Source organism: Rousettus aegyptiacus, unplaced genomic scaffold (assembly GCF_014176215.1).
Source record: "Rousettus aegyptiacus isolate mRouAeg1 unplaced genomic scaffold, mRouAeg1.p scaffold_m13_p_8, whole genome shotgun sequence".
Classification (NCBI taxonomy): domain Eukaryota; kingdom Metazoa; phylum Chordata; class Mammalia; order Chiroptera; family Pteropodidae; genus Rousettus; species Rousettus aegyptiacus.
The window spans coordinates 70918367-70943116 of NW_023416311.1; the positions used below are offsets into that span (position 1 = coordinate 70918367).

The 24750-nt window shown below is 35.0% G+C and overlaps 1 protein-coding gene and 1 pseudogene across 3 annotated transcripts in view; one reads left to right on the forward strand and one right to left on the reverse strand.

Annotated features, from left to right (window-relative positions):
• Window positions 1-1677: 1677 nt before the first annotated feature.
• Window positions 1678-24750, reverse strand: part of FCHO2 (FCH and mu domain containing endocytic adaptor 2) — a 99522-nt gene continuing 76449 nt past the window's right edge. For all 3 annotated transcript variants that reach the window (XM_036225439.1, XM_036225441.1, XM_036225440.1), the window contains exons 19-26: window positions 22598-22727; window positions 17994-18105; window positions 14902-15057; window positions 14467-14599; window positions 11487-11686; window positions 10744-10808; window positions 4374-4538; window positions 1678-4094 (exon numbers count right to left, since the gene is read on the reverse strand). In XM_036225439.1, coding sequence (XP_036081332.1) covers window positions 4072-4094; window positions 4374-4538; window positions 10744-10808; window positions 11487-11686; window positions 14467-14599; window positions 14902-15057; window positions 17994-18105; window positions 22598-22727 — 984 coding nt within the window. In that variant the 3' untranslated portion in view covers window positions 1678-4071. The remainder of the gene's footprint in view (window positions 4095-4373; window positions 4539-10743; window positions 10809-11486; window positions 11687-14466; window positions 14600-14901; window positions 15058-17993; window positions 18106-22597; window positions 22728-24750) is intronic.
• LOC118607319 lies at window positions 14000-14118 on the forward strand (annotated as a pseudogene).

Genomic DNA, 24750 nt, shown 5'->3' on the forward strand with positions numbered 1-24750 from the left:
AAAGGTTTGAGTAGAATTTTAGCTTTGGGTGCTGATGGTGGCTCTGGAGATGGATTTTACCCTTTCTGGTTTACAAAACCAGATGAAATATACTACAAAGATTCTCATCTTAAAAGATTTTCAATTAAGTTTGTGAGTTAGCACAAGAAAAAAAATATACATATAAGACTGATGCTAGTTGGCCAGTGAAGATAAATGGGTGTTCTCTAACTCATGTTAACGTTAGTGGGTCTCCTACTAATAATCAGAATAAGCACTGGCGGAGGGGTGGGAATATTATGCTTTATTGTTTTGATGTAAGAATTACAGATTAGAGCCAAAATGCCACCTCATTTATTGGGGATGCATGGGCAAATAGGAAATATTATCTGGTTTAATGTGTGGTGGAATATTAAGAGGATTAGCTGGTATACAATTGTTTGGATCTCTCAAAAGATTGGGTGAGAAGGGGACTAGTATGGCTAGGATAAGAATTGAAAACAAAAGTCCTAGAATACCCTCGATTATACAATAGGGGTAAAATGGTACTTTGTCTATGTCAGATGAAATTCTCAATGGATTATCTGATCCCTGTTTCATGAAGAAATAGTAGGTGAATAATTACTAGGGCTGAAGTCAACAGGAAGATGAAGCGAAAGGTGAAGAATCAGGCGTTGCTTTGTCAACTGAGAATCCTCCTCCAGTCCATTTGACTAGACTAGTGTCAGTACAGAGAATGGCTGAGAGATTTGTGGTAACTGTTGTCCCTCAGAAGACCTCATGGTAGAATGTAACCTATAAATGCTGTAGCTATTACTGTGAATAATAAGATGATTCCAATGTTTCATGTTTCTAGGAAGGTATAAGATCCATAGTATAGGCCTCGTCCTAAATGTTGGTGCACATAAGTATCAAATAACTCATTTGTAGTTCACACTTCAGCAGATATGAGTTATAGATGTGGTTATTATGATCCGATACATAAATGTATTTATAAAATCAAGCAGGCTATGGTAGTGTTATGTATTTTGAAGAAGGACAAAGTGGGGATTGTGCTTAAATTTAATGCATTGGGAGATTGAGTAATTAATGTTGAGATTCTGGCTTTTTTGGTGAGGAGGCTACAGGGGTAGCTGTGTTACATAGTTATGGAACTCGATTGGTAGAAGTAACTGGTTGATCATTGCTTGTTAGTATTCTGGTTGTATTAGAGGTTACTTGTGGAAATTAAATAGAAATAGGCTGAGGGCTAACGTAATGAAGAAAGAAAACATATATAATGTGAGTAGGCCTTTTTGATCAGAGATTAATGTTGTTTGACAACGGGAAATGAGTTTTGACAATACATTCTCTAGTCAAACCTAATAATGATGCTGATTTTTGGCTTGCTAAGAGGCTGACAAACGGTGAGAGCCAGTGTATACTAGTTGGAAAATATCTGAGAAGTTTTGAGAGTTTATATAGGTTTGAAGGATAACTTATTACACAAAACTTAAAATTTTGTTAAGTTCAAGGGCCAGAATAAAACCTAAAATAGTCATGGCAGGGACTGTTAATTTAAGGCATGGATCTGATGTCCGTCCAAATGTTGATACAAACTTCAAAACCAATTAATCCTTCCTTACTTAGCTTGCTTTGTCTAACATCTATGACATGACTATTAATATCAACAGGAATACAAAGACATAAACTAACTGATAAATTATATATTACATGTTTATTAATGGTACAACTTTTATGTAAAATTTACATTTTATGAAAAAATCAAAAATATTTACAAAATTTTGTAAGATAGATTTGCATTGTTCTAATTACAACTCAAAGTAGTAAATAACAATTCTTAAAAACTCACATTTGTTAAGAGTTCTGTGTTTACAAATTCTTGGTTAAAGAGACAGCTACAAAGTTTATACTATACATAAGCAAGAACCAGCTTGCTAAATACATTTCCCATTGAAAATCTGGTCTATTTTATACCATTAGTGGGCTTTTACTGAAAAAAAAAAATCAATATAAACTCATATGGCTTCAAAATTGTAACCTGCACTCAATACAAATTTATGTATAGACACTTGGTATGAAGACTGTGGTAATTAAGAAAGTGCAGAAGTTTAACCATTTCACTAATTTGTACATTTTTAGGTAATACTTGATTAAAAACAAACATGGTGAGTATAATGGTGTGTGAATTCCAATAATAAAATATTAACTGCTCAATAAAAGCAGTTTGACGGCAATGCAGTTACAGTTAAGATTCCAGTAAGGGACTGTAATTGGCATTTAAAAGAGCACAATATAGTAGTAACAAAGTTAGAATTTCTAACTTTGCTTACTATTTAGTAAAGATGAACATTTTAGCATATTGTTTACGTATTACTTTAGTCAAATATAAATTTAGAAATGGGCTAACACTGAATATATAAATACATACTGTGTTATATATATTGCTAATGAGTAGATTTGCTGCTGTATTTAGTATAGCAAGACGTTACCTAAATGTCTAGCAGTAGGGGTTTTATTTTCTGTAAAGCTTAACAGAACAATTAGTGGTTTTATATAAATCATCATATATATAACACATTTATCAACTTCCACTATGCAAAATGCAGGACACTGGTATTCATCCTTATAAATAATATTCCCATTTGTAAATTATGAAACTTTGTCCAAAATATTTAATTCCTTCAATTAGAATTTACTATAAAGTTAAGTTTTTTACTATTATTAGTAGTTTAAGAAATGCTTAACCCAATCACTTCAAATAATTTCCCTATTTTTAGCAGGTGGCAATTAAATAAGAATAAAAACATACAAATTGGTAATTTTTTCAATCGTTGAAATGAAAACAAATGGCAAACTTCTATAATGCCAAAACTAATGTCTTCTAAAATGTGTTCCTCATAAAATACAAAATGCATGCTCACAACACATTTAGTAAATAAATGTATTAATTTCCAATGATAAAAAGAGTGGAGAGGAATGTTAACTGAGGAGTTAAAACTGCAGTTACCAATTTACCATTATCATTTTTCAAAATTTGTTTTAAGATTTACATACTTTTGATAAGGTGGAATATCTGAAAGTAATTTTTTCCCCCTGTAAACATAAACCATTAGGTATATTTCTTTCTAGTGGCTACAGTGTTTCACTAAAGAAATGAGTCAAGGTTCCTAAGTATAAATTATCCTTTAGTTATTCCCGATTCCAGCCAAAATTATTTACAAAAATTGCATTTATTTTGTAAAAACACTTGACCACCGTAAGATTCTGAATAGAAGATCCAGACTGAGAAAAAAAGTGAGGCACATTAATGAAAACTAGATAGGCACATTTCTGGTTTTTGTTATTGTTTTAAAGGCACACATTATGCAATCCATATAAAAATAAATTAAATCTACACAGCATTAATTCATCAAAACGATCACAACTTCTATAAAATTAACTAACTGTAGAAGTAAATTTGTCTTTTGCAAGCTTATTTTAAAACACATTGCACTTGAGGATTTAAAAAATCATATAAAACACCATTTACAGTTATATAAGAATTGAATGATAAATTTTTGCATACAACTCGAACTCTGATCTGACTGCTTTATGGCACATAACTCAATTTGATTGAGTGTTCTAAATTAACATTATCCAAAACTTAAATTCATGTTATGTTTATATCCATTCGATATCAAACTTATGAAATTTCAAAACTCTGACTCTAAAAAAATTTATGGAAAGCTATATTATTTTGTGCTTGCTCTCCTGAAATTTTAGGCCTCATATTACACTATAGCCCTTTTTTCAACGTAGACAATGAAGATACTTTAAAATTTCAGCCTATGAAAACTTAGTTTTACTGAGAATATGAATCAATGTGCTTCTTGAATATTGCAGTTGATCATTTACAGCGCTGAAAATCATTTCAGTGCTATTTCTTTCAATGACTCACTTCAAAGGTGCAATTTAATGTTTGTAGTCAGCTCTCAAATATGTCTAAGTTTCAAAGACATAATACAAGTTAGAATAGTGTTTGAATAGGACAGATAATGCAGAATGGAAGGTTTGTACTACTCCCTTGAGCAAACCACTTTCCTAGGTCCATCAACAGTCCGCCAGGTATCGTCCTGAAAAACACCAAGTAGACCTTTGCAATTACAATTTCAAATGAACTCAAAAGAGACCATTTTTACTGTCATTACAGATACAGAATCCCAGTTCCCATCTGCTGTTTATAATACATTAGAATCAGATCACAGGTGTTCAGCTATACTGACCATGGGTAGTCTTTCCCAGGTGTGTCTCTACCTGGCACCTTGTATCAAAGGTCAAAGGAAAACTTTCCACGCCTTTAGAGTACAAATGTTTCCCATGTATATTAAAAAGCTTGAAATCTCCCAACTTACCAGTGGCAAACCGCTTCTTTACTAAGGAAAGCCTATAGCCAGTCCCTACAAGTTCAATATCCACTCCTGAGAGGGTACTTCCCTCGCTGAGGAATTGCACTGCAAGTGTTGTGGGTTTACTGGGTCCTTCTGAAAGATCAAATTTTGCTCTGAGGGACCCAGAACCTACAAGGAAAGAATAAAGAACTTACATAGGGTAACATATGTTTCATGCCAAAACAAAACAAAACACGAATGAGCAAGTGAGCAAAACTATTCACTACTATGCCAAATTCATGAAATGTATAAACAAATCATTGTCCTGTTTCCAAAGCAGACTTTATTAAGTGATCTGAATTTTCATTAAGTAAAAATCTTAATTGATGCTTATCTTTGACTTAATACAAATATCAGAGGTGTTGCTATTGTGATTCCTTTGCTATATGAAGTGTCAAAAGAGAAAGCAGTCAATGAGGGAGATCAAAGGGAAGCCCTAGGAAGAATATGAGTAAGAATAAAGTCAAAAGGAAATGACTGCTGTGTACCATGCTACAGGGGTAGGAGAGGGGCAAAAAGGAAAGACAGCTAAGATTGAGAAGAGCTATATCGACATTACTATTTTCTATTCACCTTTCTTTTGAAAATTTAACTGGTCTAACATCATATGAATAGATACTTCTGAGGTGCTTTCTTTTCAATATAACCATTTATTCAACATACTTTGCCTAAAAGCATGGAAGAGAAACAGTAAGTTTAATAATTGATGAATATGATAAATGCTATAATAGAGCTATCAGGAGCCATGGAGCACTAACGCATATAAAATAGTGGGGATGACAGTGTGTATTTCAGGCAGAGGTAACTACAGGTACAGAGAGGGGAAACCTTAGAGAACATGATGTATTGAAGGGAATTGCATCTATATGAGAAGAACTAGAGGAGAGTGACAGAATGGTAGCAAAGAACAAGCTCTAAATGTCTTTACATGCCAATATAAAAAAGAACCATAGGGAGCCACCGAAGATAAGACAAAAACATTTCTTCTAAGATTTGTGTCTTGGAAGGGGTGAGGGGCACAAGATGCAAGGTAGGAAAACAAAACAAAAGCTAATAAAATAGTCTAGGACTCTAGGTGACAGGAAAAGAGGATCTGAATTAGGCTAAGGAAAAGGAAAGAAGGGAATGTACTTGTAAGACATTTAGATGCTGGAATCAAGAGCTGAAAAAAGAGAAATCTACTAGGAGGTTATCAAGTCTCTGCTTGGGGAAAGTGGACAGAATTGCTAAGTAGCAGGAAGTGCCATTCTATGATTCCTTGCACAGAAGTTGAACTTTACAGAGAGAAATCGAGAAGATATCATAACCTGATCCACCCTACAGTACAATGTCTGGTGGCACAGATCACCAGGGGAAATTGTTCCCTAATTCTCAACCACTGTCCAAGCCTCCTTAAAACTTGTACAATTCTTAATACACAATTCAATTCTGTGAAAGTTCCACCACAGGAACAGAGCAACCACCTGGGCAATCCTTAAACTTTAGATTTCCTGTCCCTCTTCGGGGCTTAAAGCCATGATAGAGACAGATTTCTATTTTACGGTATTTTAATTTGGATATTTCCTTTTCAAGGCTAACCAAATCAGAACCACATTTAAAAGATTTTTCCATTTCCTCATATAGACATCCTGATACCTGAAGAGTAGAGGGAAACTATTAAAATATCTAGTTAGAAAATTTGTGTCTCATTTTTTGAAGGAACAAATTCCCTTCTTGGTAAGCATTCACAATAGTATATTGTAAATGTTTCATTAAGTAGGGGGGAAAAATACCTCATTTTCTTGCTTGCTAACTGGTTTTAAGCTCTCAATTCAAGTAGGATTTCTGGTTTACTTCCAGTTTTAAGTAGAAACTTCAGTTTTGTCCCCCCAAAAGCCATATAGCTACAGTAAAAGAGAGCACAGTTTGGCCACCTGAACATAGGCAACCTTTAAGTACCAACAACAACAAAGGAACTGGAGGTTAGTTTGGTTATTTCCAATATGCGGTTCTCTAGTAAAAGTCTGATTCACCATGGCAGGTATAAATGAACAGACACTACAGATAAGTTTCTGGCTTTTATGCAGAAAAACCTATGAGAAAAACTGATAATGTTTTATGTTTTGATCACATAATGCTTGAAATGTTCAAAAGAGAAAAAGCCCAGCAAAACTTGAAAAGCTAAAAAACCTACTTATTAGGAAAAGTTAGTGGAGGTTAATTCAAAAGAGAATAATTCTGCTTTGAGTAAGGGAAAATACAAATAATTAATACTAAAGACTTGACTGTCTTGGCAATTATATTCTAAATTGAGTTAGGGCAGACAGTAGGAGTGATCAGCTGGCAGAGACTTTCCCTTTGCACTGAGAACACAGATACAGACTTGGTGGGAAGAGGCAATTAATTTCTAAAAAAAAAAAAAATTATCACAGAATTGAAGGCTGCTGATAGGCTTTCCCCCACATACAATACAGTATAAACTTTAATATATAAATGAGATGTAATTTCAGTGTTGATGGTTAGTTTTAGTGAGGGGAAATGACTAGGAAAGGTTCTCTTAGGAAGATAAAATAGGCAAGGGGGCTTTTTATATTTATTGGGGTGACCCTGGTTAATAACATTATATAAATTTTAAGTATATAATTCTATAATACAGCATCTGTATATTTTGTTGTGAGCTCACCACCCAAAGTGCAGTCTCCTTCCATCACCATATATCTGACCCACTGCCCCCTTCTCCTCTGGTAGCCACCATACTGTTGGACTGTGTTTGAGTTTGTTCTGTTTGTTCATTTGCTGCTTTCTGTTTTATATCCTGCTTGACTGAAATCATATGTTTCGTGTCTTTTCCGTCTGACGTTTCACTTAGCATGATACTCTACAAATCTGTTGTCGCCAACAGCAGTATTTCATCTCTTCTATGGCTAAGTAGATTCCATTGTATATAACTACATATCCATTAATCGATACTCAGGCTGCCTCTGTATCTTGGCTACCTTAAATAATGATGCAATGAACACACAGATTCACATGTCCTTTCAAAGTGTTGTGGGTTTCTTGTAAATATCCAGATGTGGGATTATTGGGTCCTTCTTTGTCTCTTGTTATATGTGCTTTGTCGTAAAGTCTATTTTGTCTGGTATAAGTACTGCTACTCCAGCTTTTTGTTGTCGTTGTGGTTTTCCATTTTCATGGGATTATCTTTTACCATCTCTTTACTTTCAGTCTGCATGTGTCTTTCGAACTGAAGTGTCTCTTGTAATCACATGTAAGAGTCTTATTTCTTTTTATCCTTTCAGCCATTCTATCTTTTGATGAAAGCATTTAATCCATTTATATTTAAAGAAATTGTTGACAGATATGTAGTTATTGCCATTTTATTATTTGTATTTTTCCTTTTTTTCTTAAAGAAGTCCCTCTAACATTTCTTATAATACTGGTTTGGTGAGGAATTCCTTTAACTTTCTATCTGGGAAACTCTTTATCTGTCCTATTCTAAAAATGATAGCTTTGCTGGGTACAGTATTGGTTGTAGGTCCTTGCTTTTCATCACTGAACATTTCAAGCTAATCCCTTCTGGCCTGCAAAGTTTCTGCTGAGAAATCAACTGACAGCTTTAAGGAAGTTCCTTTGTAGGTAACTAATTTCTTTTCTCTTGCTGTTCTTAAGACTCTCTGTTTTTAACTTTTGGCATTTTAAAAATGATGTGTCTTGGTGTGGCCTCTGGGTTCATCTTGTTTGGGACTCTCTGTGCTTCCTGGGCTTGTATATCTATTTCCTTCATCAGGTTAAGAAAGTTTTCTGTCATTTCTTTAAATAGACTTCAATTCCTTGCTCTCTTCTTCTGGTACCCCTATGATGTGAATGTTGCTACACCTGATGCTGTCCCAGAGACCTTTACACTATCCTCATTTTTTTGGATTTTTTCTTGTTCTGATTTTCTGCTACCTTCTAAACTGCTATTTGATTCTCTGCTTCATCTAATCTGTTGATTTCTTCTAATGTATTCTTTATTCTGATTGGTTCTTTGTTTTCTCTCTTTGTTAAAGTTCTCACTGATTTATCTACTCGTCCTGTAAGTTCACTGAGCATCCTTATAACAATCTTTTGAACTCTGCATCTGATAAACTTTGGATTTTTTTCTGAAGCTTTGTTCTGTTCTTTCATTTGGGACATGTCTGTCTCCCCATTTTGGCTGTCTCCCTATGTATCAGGGCTCCTATGTCTCCTGGTCTTAGTAGAATGGCCTATGTAAATGTCCTATGGGGTCTAGTGGAGCAGTCTCCCTGGTCACCTGAGCCAGGAGCTCCAGGTGTGTCCCTGTAAGGGTTATGTGTGCCTTCTTGTTAATGTTGAGCCTTGGTTGCTGTTTGTACATCAATGGGAAGGATTGCCCCTCAGGATGACTGGCTGCAAGGACTGACTGGTGAATACAGTGGAGGAGCTGTTGTGCAGGGGCTAAACCCTATGGAGCAGGATTTGCTTTAGTGGGGCTCCTGTGCTTTCTCAGTCTGCCCCCTGGGTGTGCTGTCCTCAGATATGTCCCCAGGAGATGCTCTAGCTGGACTGACAAACCACTGGGTGTTCTGGCCCCAGGGCCTCCTGGAGGGGCCCTGCCACAGGCCAAGGTCAGCCACAGTCTGTGCCCTGCCTGGGGTCACCTGGCATAAGCCACCAAGCAATTTGCAGATGGCCACCACCTGCGCTGAGCTTCGAGGTGCCTTCAGAGGCCAAACTGCAAGTAAAGGCCATCTGCTCCTAGTTCTGGGCTTGGGGCTGCTCATCAAAAGGTAGGAGGCATACAGATGCCAGATGATGCTTGTTTGGGTTTTATGAACCTTTGAGAGACTAGGAAAGTCTACAGCATGAGCCAGGACAGGCCATTTGTATGGAAAAACCACTAGAAGCAGCTTGGGTGGGCCTGGGTCTCAGGGAATCAGGGCAGAATGACCAGTGTTAGCCAGGCTGATGGAGACTTGGATATGGTGGCCACCTGTGTCTGTACAATGGGCGCGGGGAGGACTCAACGAAGAGACAATGTATTCTGTCAGCACTTCTGCCTAGGAGAAAGCTGCCCTTCTAGCCCTTACATGGAAGCCAGGTAATTCAGCACCTCCCTGTATGTCCCTAGCTCCTTTTAGGCTGCTGTCCAGCACTAGAACTCAGAGTGTTTGAGTCCATCAGTGAGTAAGTCTGTGTGCAGGCCCTTTAAGAGGAACACCTGGGACCCTAGCTTGCCTTCTGTCTCACTCAGCCACAATCCCTGCTGGTTTTCCCAGCCAGAAGTTATGGGGATTTCTTTTCGAAGCACTGACACCCTGGGCTGGGGAGCCTGGCATGGGGCTGGAACCCTTCACTCCTCTGGGGGGTACCTTCCAGCCAAGATAGCCCTCCCATTTTTAACTGCCACATGCAGGTGTGAAACCAGCCTATTCTGTGTCTCCACCCATCCTATCAGTCTCAATGGACCTCTTCTGTAAGTCCTTAGTTGTAGGACTTCTGTTCAGCTAGACTTTAGGCAATTCACAATTTTGGTTGTTCTGTGGTTTAGTTATAATTTTGATGTGGTGGTGAGAAGAGACAAGCACAGTGTTTACTCATTCTACCATCCTGACCAGAAACCCTCATTGTGGTTGTGATTTGCATTTCCCTTATAGCTGGTGAAGCTGAGCATCTTTACTTATGTCTGTTGGCCATTTGTATGTCTTCTTGGGAAAAGTGTCTGTTCAGGTCCCCATTTTTTAATTGGATTGTTTTTTTGTTGAGTTGTGTTCTTTATATGTTGGATATTAACCCCTTATCAAGATATGGTTTGCAAATATCTTCTCCCATTTGGTTGGTTGCCTTTTTGTTGTGTTGATACTTTTTTACCATGTAGAAACTTTTTAGTTTGTAGTCCCATTCATTTATTTTTGCTTTTACTCCATAATAGGGTTTTTTTTAAAGCCTGGAAGCTTCTACATGATTTTTAGGAAGCCAAGACCAGTCCATTAATAGTGAGCTTAAGAGTATGTTAAATCAGTTTCAATTAGTTATCTAGCTGGAATAGTTCTTTAAATTTACTTTATTAGGTATTCTCTCAATGTTAGCATATGAACATATATATTTACTTAATATTTATAAAATTATAGCAAAACAAATTCTTTCTCTTATAGAGAAGTCATATTCAATCTAGAGGGGAAAATGTGTTCTGAATCCTAACTGGCCCATTCTTATTTAATGTATTAACTTCCACCTAGTGGTCAGTTCTAGAAATGAAGGCATGAAATTCCAGGAGAAAACTTTCAATAAACATGCCTGAAAAAATCCATTTTCAGTGACATCGCATTATAAAACAAACGACAGACACACTTACCTCCATTTTCTGATTTTTCTGAAACACCAGGCAGTTTCCAAAAGGCTTTCATCTGTTCTGCATTCCTATAACAACAAATACCTTCAGATTAAGTGGCTAGTATTATACCTTATACATGGAAGGCATTCAATGTGTTTTAAATATTTCACAGTTATAGTGCTAAGTTTACTTTCGAGTATCACCTAGTGAAGATGTTTATGCTATAATGTAAATATAATGCTGTTATCTTTCTCAATGGAATTTTACCAAATTGTGTAATTCTTATGTCTACTGGTCAGAGAAAGAAAAACTAAATGTAGAGGTGTTCCTTTAAATGGCCTGCACACTTTTATTATGAAATGGTGAAGCAAATATAAAGAATGGTTAGAGGCCATACTAATATTATCAGAGAAGACAAGAGAGGTAGAGATAGAATTAATACTGCTACACACTAATCAGGTAGATGTTCCTATAGCTAATGCCAAATGCTACATTTACCTCTATAAAATAATTATTATAATGGAAAAAAAAAAGTTTAGAGAGGCTATGCAATTTGCCTAAGGGTAAAGCTGCCTTGAATCATTTAAGTCTGGGGACAGCGAAATTAGTTTTATTTTTCACTGAGGCTACTGTGGCTGGACTAGTAAAATGAACACATTTTTACAACATGGTTTCTATGGAAAAATGAACTAAAACTTTTCAAACTTCTAAAACTTGGGGACTGAAACATATTTAGCAGGAATTCAGAAATCTAGTTAATTTACCATATGGCAGGAGGAAGGGACTGCATGTTTGTGACTCCTCCATTCACTGGTACCACCACCTGTATGTTGGAAAGCACACTTGGTGCCACCATTGCTTCTGGGTTGTACTTATAATCCACTCTAAGATCTGTGGTGCCAGCACTACATTTCCAATATGTGGCAAGGTTTAGAGGAGTGGACTGAATACCGTTTGATGATACCTTTAAAGAGAAAAAACAATTATTTGGCCTGAAAAGTTAAGTCATGTCAATAACATATATACTTGGACACAGGAGCTCAAAGAATCAAAAATAATGAGCTGTCTCTTAGTAGGCAGAGTAAAGCAGGCTCAGCTCAAAAGAGTAAGAGTCACTCTCAAAGTTTAATTACCTACGTCAAAATTTCTGTGGCACTTGTTTAAAATGCATACTCCTTTGACTCAAAATGCAGAAAATCTGATTAAATAGTTTAGATACAGGGCCTAGATATCAGCCATGCTATCAGGTGATTCTTATTTATGCATGGAACATGTGAATACCTCTCAACATAGAATTCTAAGAATCTTTATGAATTATAAAAATGTAGATTTAAAACAGAAAAATGGATGAGCCTGGAACTGGAATACTTCCAACTTCAAATGTCTAATTTTAATTATGACCCACAGCAAACAGTATGATTCCTCCTACTTCAGCTCCCTTGCTCGAATGACTTCTTTTCAATGAGACCTATACTGATCACCCTGTTTAAATTTACACTGAAAATGCAGTTTTCCATACCTTACTCAACACACTTTTTCCTTTTTCCATACTACTTATTTTCCAAAAATATCATTTACTCTTGTGTTTACTGTCCATTGCCCCATTCTACTTCCAGCAATTAGCAAGCACTGAATAATAAAGTTTGTTAAATGAATATTTGGAAAAAAATTTAGGCCAACTTAACTGGCAGGAGCACTTTTTTACTCTATTTCCTAGAAACATAGGCCATTTTATTAAAATTGCCCTATTAAAAATTCAAACAACACAATTATATGAAATAGAAAACTTATCCTTTGGCATTCTTACTTCCCACTGTTAACATCATGATACATACTCTTCCATATATGACTTTTTAGTCCTATGTAAATATGGATCCATTTCATTCTTTTCAATTGCTATAATAATTCACCTAATCAATCTTCCTCTGTGGATGTGTTTTTAGGCAGTTTTCAAAAAATGCTGTAGTGAATATCCTTTGTACGTTTTTTATTTTTGCCCATTTGTGTGCTATCCAGAAGTGGAATTGCTGAATTAAAGGTTACACTCAATAATCTAATAGAATTGCCTTCTAAGAAACTCATATTAAGTTGTACTTTTATTAACAAGTGGTCACAACTCTCCTAATAGGGCAGTCTTTTATTTCAGTCAACCAGATGCGCTAAAACTGTTGTGTGAATATTCACTGCTCTGATTGCTACTGACATGGAGCATCTTTTCATAAGTTATCTATTGCATTATTCACCTTTCCCTTACTAATTTACAAGGCGTTTTTAGAGCAATAAGCCTTTTGGCCTATTGATGTCTTACAAATACTTTTCCTTCAGATTAAATACTGATTCTGCTAACCGTTTGTTACAGCCAAAAATTTTATACAAATTTATTTTTGTGTTAAACGTCCCTCTTCTTGCATGGCTTCTGGGTTTTGTACCATACTTAGAAAGGTCTTCCACATTTTGAGATTTAAAAATGTAATAAGTACATATGGACACATACATATATACCCATAAATATACATATTTTCACCAATAATATAGTATCTTTATGGTTTCATTTATTATTATTAAACCTTTAATACATGTAGATTTTATTTTGGTTAAAGATTGGAGTTAAGGATTCAGCTTAATTTTCCCCCAAATCTCTACCTTTGGATACTGTACACTGTTCCATTGATCTGGCTATCTACTGTTGTGCCAGTTCTAAACTATTTTAGGTGCTGTTGCCTTATAATTTTCCCATTAAAACTAAAACATTACTCCATGTTACTGTTTAAAACACTTATTGACTTACTCTTCTAAACTTAATCCTTCCAGAGAACTTGAAAATGACTGTCAAGTCTCCAAACACAAATGCATAAACACCTCTACTGGGTTTCTAATCAGTATTACATTAAATTTATAAGTTAATTTAGAAAGAGACAAACTTTTTACAACATAAGTCTTCCTTGAATGAAGTATTCCTCTCTTACTATTTTCAAGTCAGTAGTAGAAAGAGTACTGATTGTTTTGAAAACTATTAATTTGTAAACTGACCACTTTACTAAATTCGCCTATATCACATAGTTTTTTAGTTGATTCTCTTGAGTTTTCCAGGAATATAATATCACCAAGTAATATATATTTGGTTCCTCCTTTCCAATATTTAATATCACTTTTCTTATTCTCTTGTCTAATTATACTAACACATCCAGAAAAATCTTCTATGCTAACAAATAATGGTTGTCTTTGCCATTCCTGACTTTGATTGATTGCTTTAAGTGTTTTGTTATCAAGACTGATGCTCTACGGTCATGCCACCCTGAACAAGCCCGATCCCGTCTGATCTCGGAAGCTAAGCCGGGTCGGGCCTGGTTAGTATTTGGTTGGGAGAACACCTAGGAAGATCAGGTGCTGTAGGCATAAAAAAATAAAACATAAGGGATTATAAACTGAAAAGGTCCTTGCAATCTGTGAGGTCAACCAAGGGTTGCCTTGCCTAAAAAAATAAAAAAAAAAGACTTGATGCTGCTGGTCTCTTCAGGTTAAGGACACATTCACGTATTTATATTTACTCAATATTTTAATCAGAGATGGTGAATTTGATCAAATTAGTCAAAATCTGCATGAGCTTAACAGATTTCTTAATTTTCAAACATCTTTTGAGTTCCTGGAATGAACCTCATTTGGCTATAACATATTATTCATGTAATAATCTGCAAGACTATTAATATTTTAATTTAGGATTTTTTTCAATGACAGGACACTCACCTGATACTTTAATACATCTACATTATAATAAGAAGCAGCTGGATTTTGCTCTGACAGTTTCTTGAGGTAGACAGTAACAGCTTGCATGTTCATCCAGAAATCTTTTGTGTTAGAATCACACTGTGATGGATCACTGCATGTATAAGAAATATTTTTGTTATTTTGACTTTGTCCTTTACTTCTGTATAATAATTTGGTAACTTGGGAAAGACTACTAAAAAGGAACCAAAAGATGGGAGGGAAAACTAAAAAGAAAAACATACAGAAGCTTGCCTAAACAATGAGATGATAGGCAGTAGAGAAGGATTTAACAATAATCACCACCAGCACCAAAAACAAAGACAGCAGCAGGCCTGTTCAATCACAATGAATTTTGGTATTATCTTCAGAGAAGGAAAAAAATCTTTACAATTCAAAACAAAAGAGTACACAAACCTGAACACAAGTTGTGCATTTGGAAGAATTTGCTCTAGTCTGCTGATATTTTTCACCCTGAAGCACAGCACAGCTGGAGATGGATTGCTAGTGAAAACTTTAATAATTCCACTTGGAAATGATATTGTCATGTCACCAGTGATCTTCACAATACACCTGAAATTGGGGATTTTAAATAATTCACATTAGCTGATTTAATCTCCATTTAAAGCATATTTGGCTTAAAAGTATTTAATCATAATTATGGATGAATTATTTTTCAATTTAATCATAAAAAAAAATAATCCTATGAAATGGCAAACTCAAATTAGCATCATCTTTCCCCAGATTTAAACTCCAACACAAATGCAGGCACAGTGAGAATACTGCTTTACTTGTTTGCCGAAACCATCCCCTAGCTGTTCTGGAAGGTAACATAATCTCTAGTTGCGGCTATTTTCCCCTCCAGACTCCACAAAGTACTGGGCCTCATGGGAGCAGTGGCAGATGTCCTCCTCATTGCTTCTTCCTACTCTATATTCCTTCTTCCTTCTTAAAAACTACCAACTTCTTTTGAAACGCATACCCTTGAACTATACTACTCACTGGCCCATCCCTTTCAAGTCGTCTTCAACATTCCCTCCGGTTTTCTGAAAATTTCAGCTCCTGACCCACAGTTAGGGGTAGTGGTTCAGAGACAGATCATCGTCATTTTTAGTGATTTCAATATCCACACAGACAATCCTTTCAATACCTCGGTCACCTAGTTCTTTATCCCCTTATCTCTAATGATCCTGTCTTCCAGTCTACCTCATCCACAGAGCTGAACCAGACTAAAGAAAGACAACCACACAGCCAAAACTCTCAACCAGGCCCCCTTACTGTTACTTGACAATTCTATTGTATCCCCTGGCTCTTTTCATACCTTGCCCTTTTCCCTCTAACTTGCGATATTCTCTCCTCATACAACCAATGACTTGACTTTAAACCTTACTGAGAAAATAAAATCAGAAGAGAACCTGCTCTCACTACAAAACTCTTAATCTACCTAACTCTGTATCCATACCTTCTGCTTTCCTTTCTATTTCAACTATGATTAGTCTATGCACCTAAGGCCAATCCCATCACTTCTGCACTGAAGTTCGTCTCTTCTTACACACTGAAGAACTTCATGCAACTGTACTCTTTCATACAGGTTCAATTTTTTCCATAAATATTGGTTTTTCTTCTCATCAGCACAGAAACATGCTAAAATGAATATCATCTTAAATGCTAAAATAAAACCCTCCTCTGGTTCTACTCTCACTCTCCTGCTGCCCTATTTCTATGCTTCCCCTTAGAACAAAATATCCTGAAAGAGTGGTCTACATTTGCTCTCTCCTGCTCCTGAACTCCCCTCCAATCAGGCTTTTAACTCCACCACTCTGCTAAAATTGTTTTTATAAAGGTCACCAATGACTTCCTAACTGTCAAGGGTCAATTTCTTTTTGACCTGTCAGTGGCATCAGATTAGCTTCACACCTTCCTCCATGAAAGGGTTTATTCGATTAGTTTCTGGGATACTGCTCTCTACTGGTTCTCTCCTCACCTCTCTTGTTGCCTGCTGTCTCAAACTCCTTTGCTGGATCATTCTTGTTTTTCCTGTTTTCTAAACTTTGAAGGTGACCAGAACTTAGTTCTCATCAGATCTCTACTGTCTAAGGCCCCTGGCTCTAAGTATTATATACAAATTAATGACTACTAAATATTGATCTCTAGCCTGAACCTATGTCCTGAACTCCAGAATTATGTATTCAACTATCAACTCAAGTCCACTAAGTTGTCATAATAAAAGTACTTCAAACTTAGCAATCTACTCTCTCAGCAAATCATGACAGCTGTTTTCAACACATATTCAGAATCTCATTACTACTCACTATCTCATCTGCTAATACCAACACAGAAGTCACCATTATTCCTCATCTGGACTTCTGTGGTTAACCTTCTCTCTGCATCTACTCTGACTCCTTCCAGTTTATTTCTTATATAGCCACAGTGCCACAGTACTCTTTCAAAAGCATAAGTAACCTCATCGCTCCTCTGCTCAAAAGCCTCCATTGACTTTCCATCTCACTCAAAATTATTTCCAAACTTCTTATGGTCTACAATGCCCAACCTGACCTGGTCCTTCTATGGATTTATCTTTGAGTACATTCCGCCTTGCTTACTTCTACTCAGTGACCTGGTTATTTGCTGTTTCTTGACTATGCCAAGCATGCTTCTACCTCAATCCCTTATACTCATTAGAATCTGCATAACTTGTTTCTCAATGTCTTTCGAACATCTGTTTAACCTCCAAAAATTTTCTTCTGATCATTCTATGTAAAACGGTAGCCCTATATCATAATTCTCCATCTCCTTATTCTGGTTTTTCTTTCTGGCATATATTAATACCCCTACTTTCCAAGAGTAACATTATTCCTTCAATATACATTCGGTCATCTGATATTTGAGCGCTTACTATGATATAAGTGTTGAGGACACCTCAGTAAGCAAAACAGTTCTTCTCTCCTGAGCTTGATTATGAGAAAACTAATCAACCTTCCTCTCACAATAATGTAAATTTATAAAAGTCTTACACATGGCAAACACTCAAACATTTGATGAATGAATGTATGCTGAGTAAACATGTTGCATAAAAAGTAGGGGTGGTTATTCACCCAATTATCATTTTCTTAAAAGACAGTTAAACCAATCCTGCCAAGAGTCTCGGATATTCAACATGCATTCTAGGTCTCCTTCACAAATGTTACACTTTTGCCAGACATACATTAGGCCAAGATTCAGAGTTCTATCCCCATCTAAATCATCCTGCTCAATAAATACGTCAAGCAACAGATGTCATCTTGCTCATAAAGCCTGAGCAAGAATGTAAATAAACTGGGGAAAAAAGCCATCAGTATTGCTGATTACAGTGACTTTTAAATTTGAAAGACAATCCCTAAATGACTGTTTGATAGCAAAAAGCAGATAAAAAATAGAAATCCCTAATATATACAGAAACAAATAGAACTCCGAAAATTTACCACCCAGCCCCCCATCACCGCCAACAAACACATCTTTTTAAAACTAACTTGGTAGGATCTGCTCCTTTAAAGTAAGCATTGACAGATTCTGTAAAGGCGACTGCCACAGGTAAGGTGTCCTGATTTCCAAGACTGACAGGACTGGGACCTCGTGACACACCTAGAATACATACAATTCATTTGTTAAATCCTACAGAAAGACATTTATTAAATATCAAGACAGGTAGAGTCACAATGTTAGCTTGTCACAAATGACTATTACTGGTTTCAATGACATCCCAAGTATAAATCCGGAGGTTAAAAAATATAGCATAAAACAAACTGGAACACAAGTCAGGGCAAAAATATCAGGAAAACACATCACAATGACTTTTCTTTTAAATGTAACGACACGGATGGGTCGAGTTAAGGAACGTCAGAAGAAAAAAGCCCTTCACCTTAAGAGCTAAAATTACTAAAATATGGCTTTGAAATCATTCAAGTACTAAATTCTTTCAGGTTCTACCACTCACACAAGTCAAGGCATTAAACTGGATTTTTGTATTTAAGCTACCTCTATCCATTTGCTAATTCTAACTGAGCGGTATATTTCATACACTACTCATTATAATTTTATTTTACTTCATTTTTGTCTAATACTTGTATTATATTGCCACATTACCTTGCCTCAATAAATGTAATATTTTTTATAATATTCCTGACATAAAATTCACTCAGATAAGACACTTTGAGTCGAATCATAATAAGGCATAGTGTTTTAAAAGCAGAATAAAATGTAAACAAATTTAATCTATGCATGTGTTCATGTTTTGGTTTTTTGTTTTATGTAAACAAAGTACCCGATTTATTTCATAATAGAAATATCCCTCAAAAGAGTACAGTGCCTTTGTCTTTACACAAATATGTTCTTCCCACTTATGCCTTACCACTATCACTACTGCTACTAATTGGAGAGTGATACATTTTATTTAATATGTGATACAATTTGTAAAATAAGTCAATAGAACAGTTAATTCTAATTATTCATTTTTATTTAAAAAATAAACTAGGACAACATATATCTCTGAAGTCTGAATGTATGCTTTTGTGATATAAATGCTATACAATTATCATAGCCATCAGATATGTTTATTTCAGAGGTTAACTACTTATTGTAAAAGACTGAGTTACTTTTGAGATAACTGAAGGATTCTGACAAAAAGCAGAACTGGCTTTCTCTGCCTTACAACTAAACCTGAGATCGTACAGTGAAAAACATCTTTTGTTAGGCTTAGAGGCTGGGAAGATCTTGTAGTATTTGAGATTTTGAAGGGATTTTGATTTAGAAGGTTTTCATAGTTAGAAAAATAGCACACTGACTAAAAATACATGGGAACAAGAATTGCTGCTTCTAGGCCATTGGGAAAAGCAACCCCTCACTTAAGACAATTTAAAATTTCATATGAAAATTTAAACAATATAAAAGCTTATTCACAAAATCACAATAGCTGCTTTACTAGCCACTAATATGTGCCAGACACTTTGCTAAGGAGGGATGAAAAAATGCTGCCTTTTTGAACATGTGGCTTTGCAAAGCAGGAGCATAGTTCATTGGTGAGGGATGGGCTGGAATGATGAAAGGAAAGGAAAATGAGTCTAGAGAAGTGTTTATGACTCAGAGTATGCAAGACCTTTAATTTTAACCTTTTAGCATTAAAAACTACTAAAAATATTTAAGAGAAACATAATTAGGTTTTTCATTTAGTAAGATCACTCTGAACACAGGGTAGAATCCAGGATTGAAGAGAAAAATGACTGTTGGCGAGGATTCAAGTTTGGATCAGGTGAGACGGTTTAAGTGAAAGATAAGGTCCTAATCAAGAGGCAGTCGTTTTGGAAATGTGTGTAAGAAAAAGTTAAGTGAAAAAAGCAGACTAAGTATAAATCCACTGATTATATATATGCAAATACATGACTGTGCACTGGGAAAATGTAAATTTAAATTAGTTCAATTGCCCTTTTAAAAATATATATTGATCTAGAGTGCAATTATAAATTCAGGAAAGCTTATTTTCAGAAGAAAGATGAAGGCTATAATAATTTTATTGATTTGTTTCCCTTAAATAACCTACACATAGGGGTATTTACACATGGTCATGGGTAATATTAATGTCTGCTAACTGCTTTGACATTAAAGCTCAAAAGACACGTAACAAAGTTATTCTTTTCAATTAATTTGGGCATATAAAATGAGAATTCTTGAGATAGTTTCCCTATAAACTGTTAGACCCGTTGTTCAAATACTGGCAAGTAATGAAAATAAGAAAAAAAACTCATCCAGTGAACACTTTGGCATATCCTCTTTTGTATCTTCTATTTCTTTCAAGGTTATATTGCACGCATAAAAACTGACACGAAATATGTACTTAGGTCTCTAAAAAAGTCTAAATTTATATTCAGAATTATTCTTCAGAAATAAATTCTTTGTGTTCTTTATAAGGATAGTTTGCATTCCAATTTTGGTTTAATTGCTTCACATTTAAACAACTGTACATTTCAAAAATGTTGAGGGTAAGGGGTACCTTCTTGTAACAATCAATGGATATTTCTGTGGAATTCCTTTTGGCTCAAGAGTTAAAACAAGAGGCTCACTCCCAATTATTTCCTATCTCTGTGCCTCTAACTTCAACTCACTATATGTATGGTTTTTGTATGATAGCTTTTGCTCTGGTAGTTTAGCTACTGAAATATTTTTTTAACTGACATAGTGTTGCTGCTTCTTTTCTTATTAGTTTTGACAATTTGAGTTAAGATGTATTGCTATTTCTCAATGTTGAGAGAAGAGCAGGGAGATGGAAGATAATGCAAACATATTGTGTTTTTATAATTGGAGGCTTGATAGCAATGGATTCTGTATAGCAACTAGACATAATTAGTATAAAATTGAGATCATTAAACCTTAAAGTTATTCTTGATTTCTGAGACACCATACATTGCTGGAAAAGGAAAAATTAGATAAAGTATTTTAGATACACTTTAGAATCATTAGTGAACACATACATTTGCTTTCGATATACAATACCTTGTGAAGTCTCACAGTGCTTTTCAATTTCAGAGAGTGTCCCAATCAAATTATCATCTTCTATCATATTTAAATAAAACAAAATATTGCAGGAAAAAATATTCAAGAAACAAGAAGAATCAAAAATTTATATCTCAACACAGTTGAATGAGCACCATGACAAAGAGAATTTTTAGGTAGATTTAAAGAACCTTTGTACAAAATCTACATACATCCTGCCTATGTCATTACTGTCACCTACTTGTGGTGCTCCTATTGCCCGCACTGACTCAAACTAAAAACATATGTAACCAACATAATCAAAAGTAAAGTTTACATCACAAAAAGGAAAACTTCTGAATCAGATGTAATAGAAAAGCCAATTTTGGTTTAGACTACCTGCCTGAATTCTAATAGGACCCATCTATGTTCTTTATGGCTAAAATGTAGATTCTGCAGAAACAAATGAACAAAACCACATATACAAAGAAAAAATAAGAATAAAGTATTGTTACAGCAAAAAATCAAATTTATAAGTTTTTTCTTTTACCTTTATGTAAACAATATATCTAAGTTCATAAAGATACATAAAACAACATATTTGGAGATTTAGAAATCATTTTTTTACCTTATTTTAGCCTATATTACTTATGCCATTTTTACAATGGCCAGATACAAAATACACATTTCTCCCATGTGAGTTTTGACAAATAAAATTAGATTTATAATTAAATCAGCTTAATTAGGAATGTGATTCTCAAACTTAACATGCATCAGAATAACCTCAAAGGCCTATTCAAGGATTGCTAGCCTCACTCCCAAAGCTTAATTTAAAAGGTCTGCATTTCTAATAAGTTTCCTGGTAATTCAGACAGATGCTGCAGGTCCAAGGACCAAACTTTGAGTGCTACTGACTTATGCTTAGTTAATAAAAATCAGTGATTTATATTATCAAGGACAAACCCATTACTACTTAGAAGCACAGCAATGGGGACAAGGTATAATTTTGATGAGAAGCTGTTGCTCCCGCAACAGCTACTTTAAGTGGCTCTGTACTTTGTTTACTAACAAAAAGTGAGAAAAGTAATAAGAATTTGTAGGAAGATTGGATATAGGTAACAAAAAAAATCTCAAGCAAAATCTATATGTAATACTGAATGTTTGATGAGGTTTAGGTTTATATAGCTATACCCTAATATCTAATTTAAATCTTTATGATTTAAATTCTTGTAGAAAAAAATGATTCACTGCAAGCATAAACCTTTCATTGAATCAGCTGTTTTTAAAACACAGACTTTCTTAAGAATGCAAGTATCAATTCACAGTAGAAAGGAGTATATTATATTTTGTCTTCAACTATAGTATTTATATTGGTCAGTAGTTTATAAATTTGATGTACTCCTAACAGTGCCAACCATACTTAAAATTCTTCTTTTCAGATAACATAAACTATGAAAAAGGGAAAATGTGGCTGGTTTTATAATGCCAGGAGTGTTTCCAGAAAACCAAAATTTTTAATGTTAAAATCATCACTAGCCCATTAAAAACATCAAAAAACTCAGCCTGATCATTGGATTTTAACTTTCACATGTAACTGATGATAATCACTTACCTACTGTTGGAGTGTTGGCAGCACTTAATGAAGCAGAAGATGAGATAGAGGAAGAACTTTCTGCCCGGGCTAACGGAGCGGCAGGAGGTGGGCTGGTATTGGAAGTTACAGGTGGGCTGAATGGCCTGGGCTTAAAAACAAAAAAGTTATCAAAATGGTAAAACAATCCCTCTATTATCAGAAAAGATTTTTTAAGTATCAGGTAAACTAAACTAAATTTACTGTGTGAGTTTCTTATAACCCAAAATTAGAGATGCTGTAGGTCAAATAATTTTTGAGAATATATTAAAAGCTTCAGGCTATTTTTATAAAATGCTGTCAAGAGAATTTCTGTACATAAAATATTTCCTGTATTTCAAAAAGTATGCTTTAGATTCTCAGAAGTTAAATGTTTAAACACTATGAAGTCTTTTCATAGACACTGCCAAACTGCTTACCAAAAGGGTTACTGACTTTACCAGTCTGCCTATAAATACGAGAAAACATTTCTCTGCACCCTTGCCAGCAGTGAATAGGTGTGCCATAGAAGAAGGAAAAAAAATTTAACTTTTAACTAATTTGATAAAAATAAAATTGGTATTTTTTCTTTTATGAGTTATATGTATTAGCTTTGTATGATTTAGTTTGGGAGAGGTCTTAGTATTACCTGAGCTTTCAATAACCCTTTGCTTTATTTGCTGCAAATAGTTTTCTCCCTAAATCTTGCTTGCCCTTTTAGTGTTTACAAATCTGTCCACATTTTCCTTGGCAATTCATTTTAATGCTTTCTCATTGAGAAAGTGAACACCATGCAAAAGATTTGAGAAAATGTTAATTCTACTAGTTAAACATAAAAACAAATATAACTCCGATGCATTTATCTTTTACCTTGGTGAATGAGCTTTTTTCCTTCCAAATTCCTAATTGTTCCAACAATACATTAGCAATACTTCCTGAGGTCTTTCACTTTTTAAAAAAAGGCATATTTAGCTTAATTAAAAATAATCTTTTCCTACTTATAAAAGTATTAAGGAAATATAGTATTTATTTAGTGCCTACTATGTGATAGGACATGGTGTAGGTGCTAGATACAAAACAGTAATGAGAAAGACACTATTCCTGTCCTGTTATTTAAGGAACTTAAAAACAAAAAGCAAAAACAAACCTTATAAACATTCAGACACTAAAATTAGTCAATTCTTCATTGCATGAATGTAAATTTACAGATATACACTTTTATAAAAATTAGAAAACACTGCCCAAAGTGTTTCACAATTATTAAGTGCCCCTACCCCACCTCCCATTTAATTATTTTTAAACTATTAGTTCCAGAGAAGGGCTTTTTGATGACTCCTTATTCTGGAAAATATTGCACAATGTAAAAATGCAGTTGTATCTGTATGTAGATGAAGGGTGTACTGAATGTGAGGCCAAACAAATATTATATTCAACAGCTGATTCGAAACTTACAAGCTTGGAAAAGTTTTGAAATCCACTACAATAGGGGACAGTTCTCCTGTGGCAACATGGCCTTATGACCAATATAATTTGGCTGCATTTTTATAATGTAGAATGGGTATTTTACAATTTTTTAGGAAAGGCAAAAAGAGCTCTTTTCTCAAGTGGTTTTCTCTTGTTTTAGAATGGCACTGTATCTAGTACAGTAGCCACTAATACTGAAAATGTGGCTAGTTCAAATAAGAGATGAACTATAAAACAAAAGATTTTAAAAAGAGCATACACACACAAAAAAGTCTCAATTTTTATATTGATATGTTAAATATATTAATTTCACTGTTTCTACTTTTTTCACTGGCTCCTTGAAACTTTATATATGTCACTTGCATTATTTATTGGACAGCACTGCTTAAAACCAGTGGTTCTCAAACATTAGCATGCATCAGAATCACTTGGAGGGCTTGTTAAAACACAGTTGCTGGGCCACTCCCCAGAATTTCTGATTTGTCTGGGGTGGAGCCAGAAAAATTGAATTTCTACCAGGTTCCCAAGGTATGCTAATGCTGTTGGTCTTGGGACCACACTTTGAGAACTACTGCTCTAGAACAATGAGCGGTTCTCTGCAGGGATATGAGGAGGGTGTGGTTATAGACCCTTTGTGAAGAATGCACAGACAAGTATGCAAGGAAAAGGGTGCTCCAATGTATAGCTGGAGA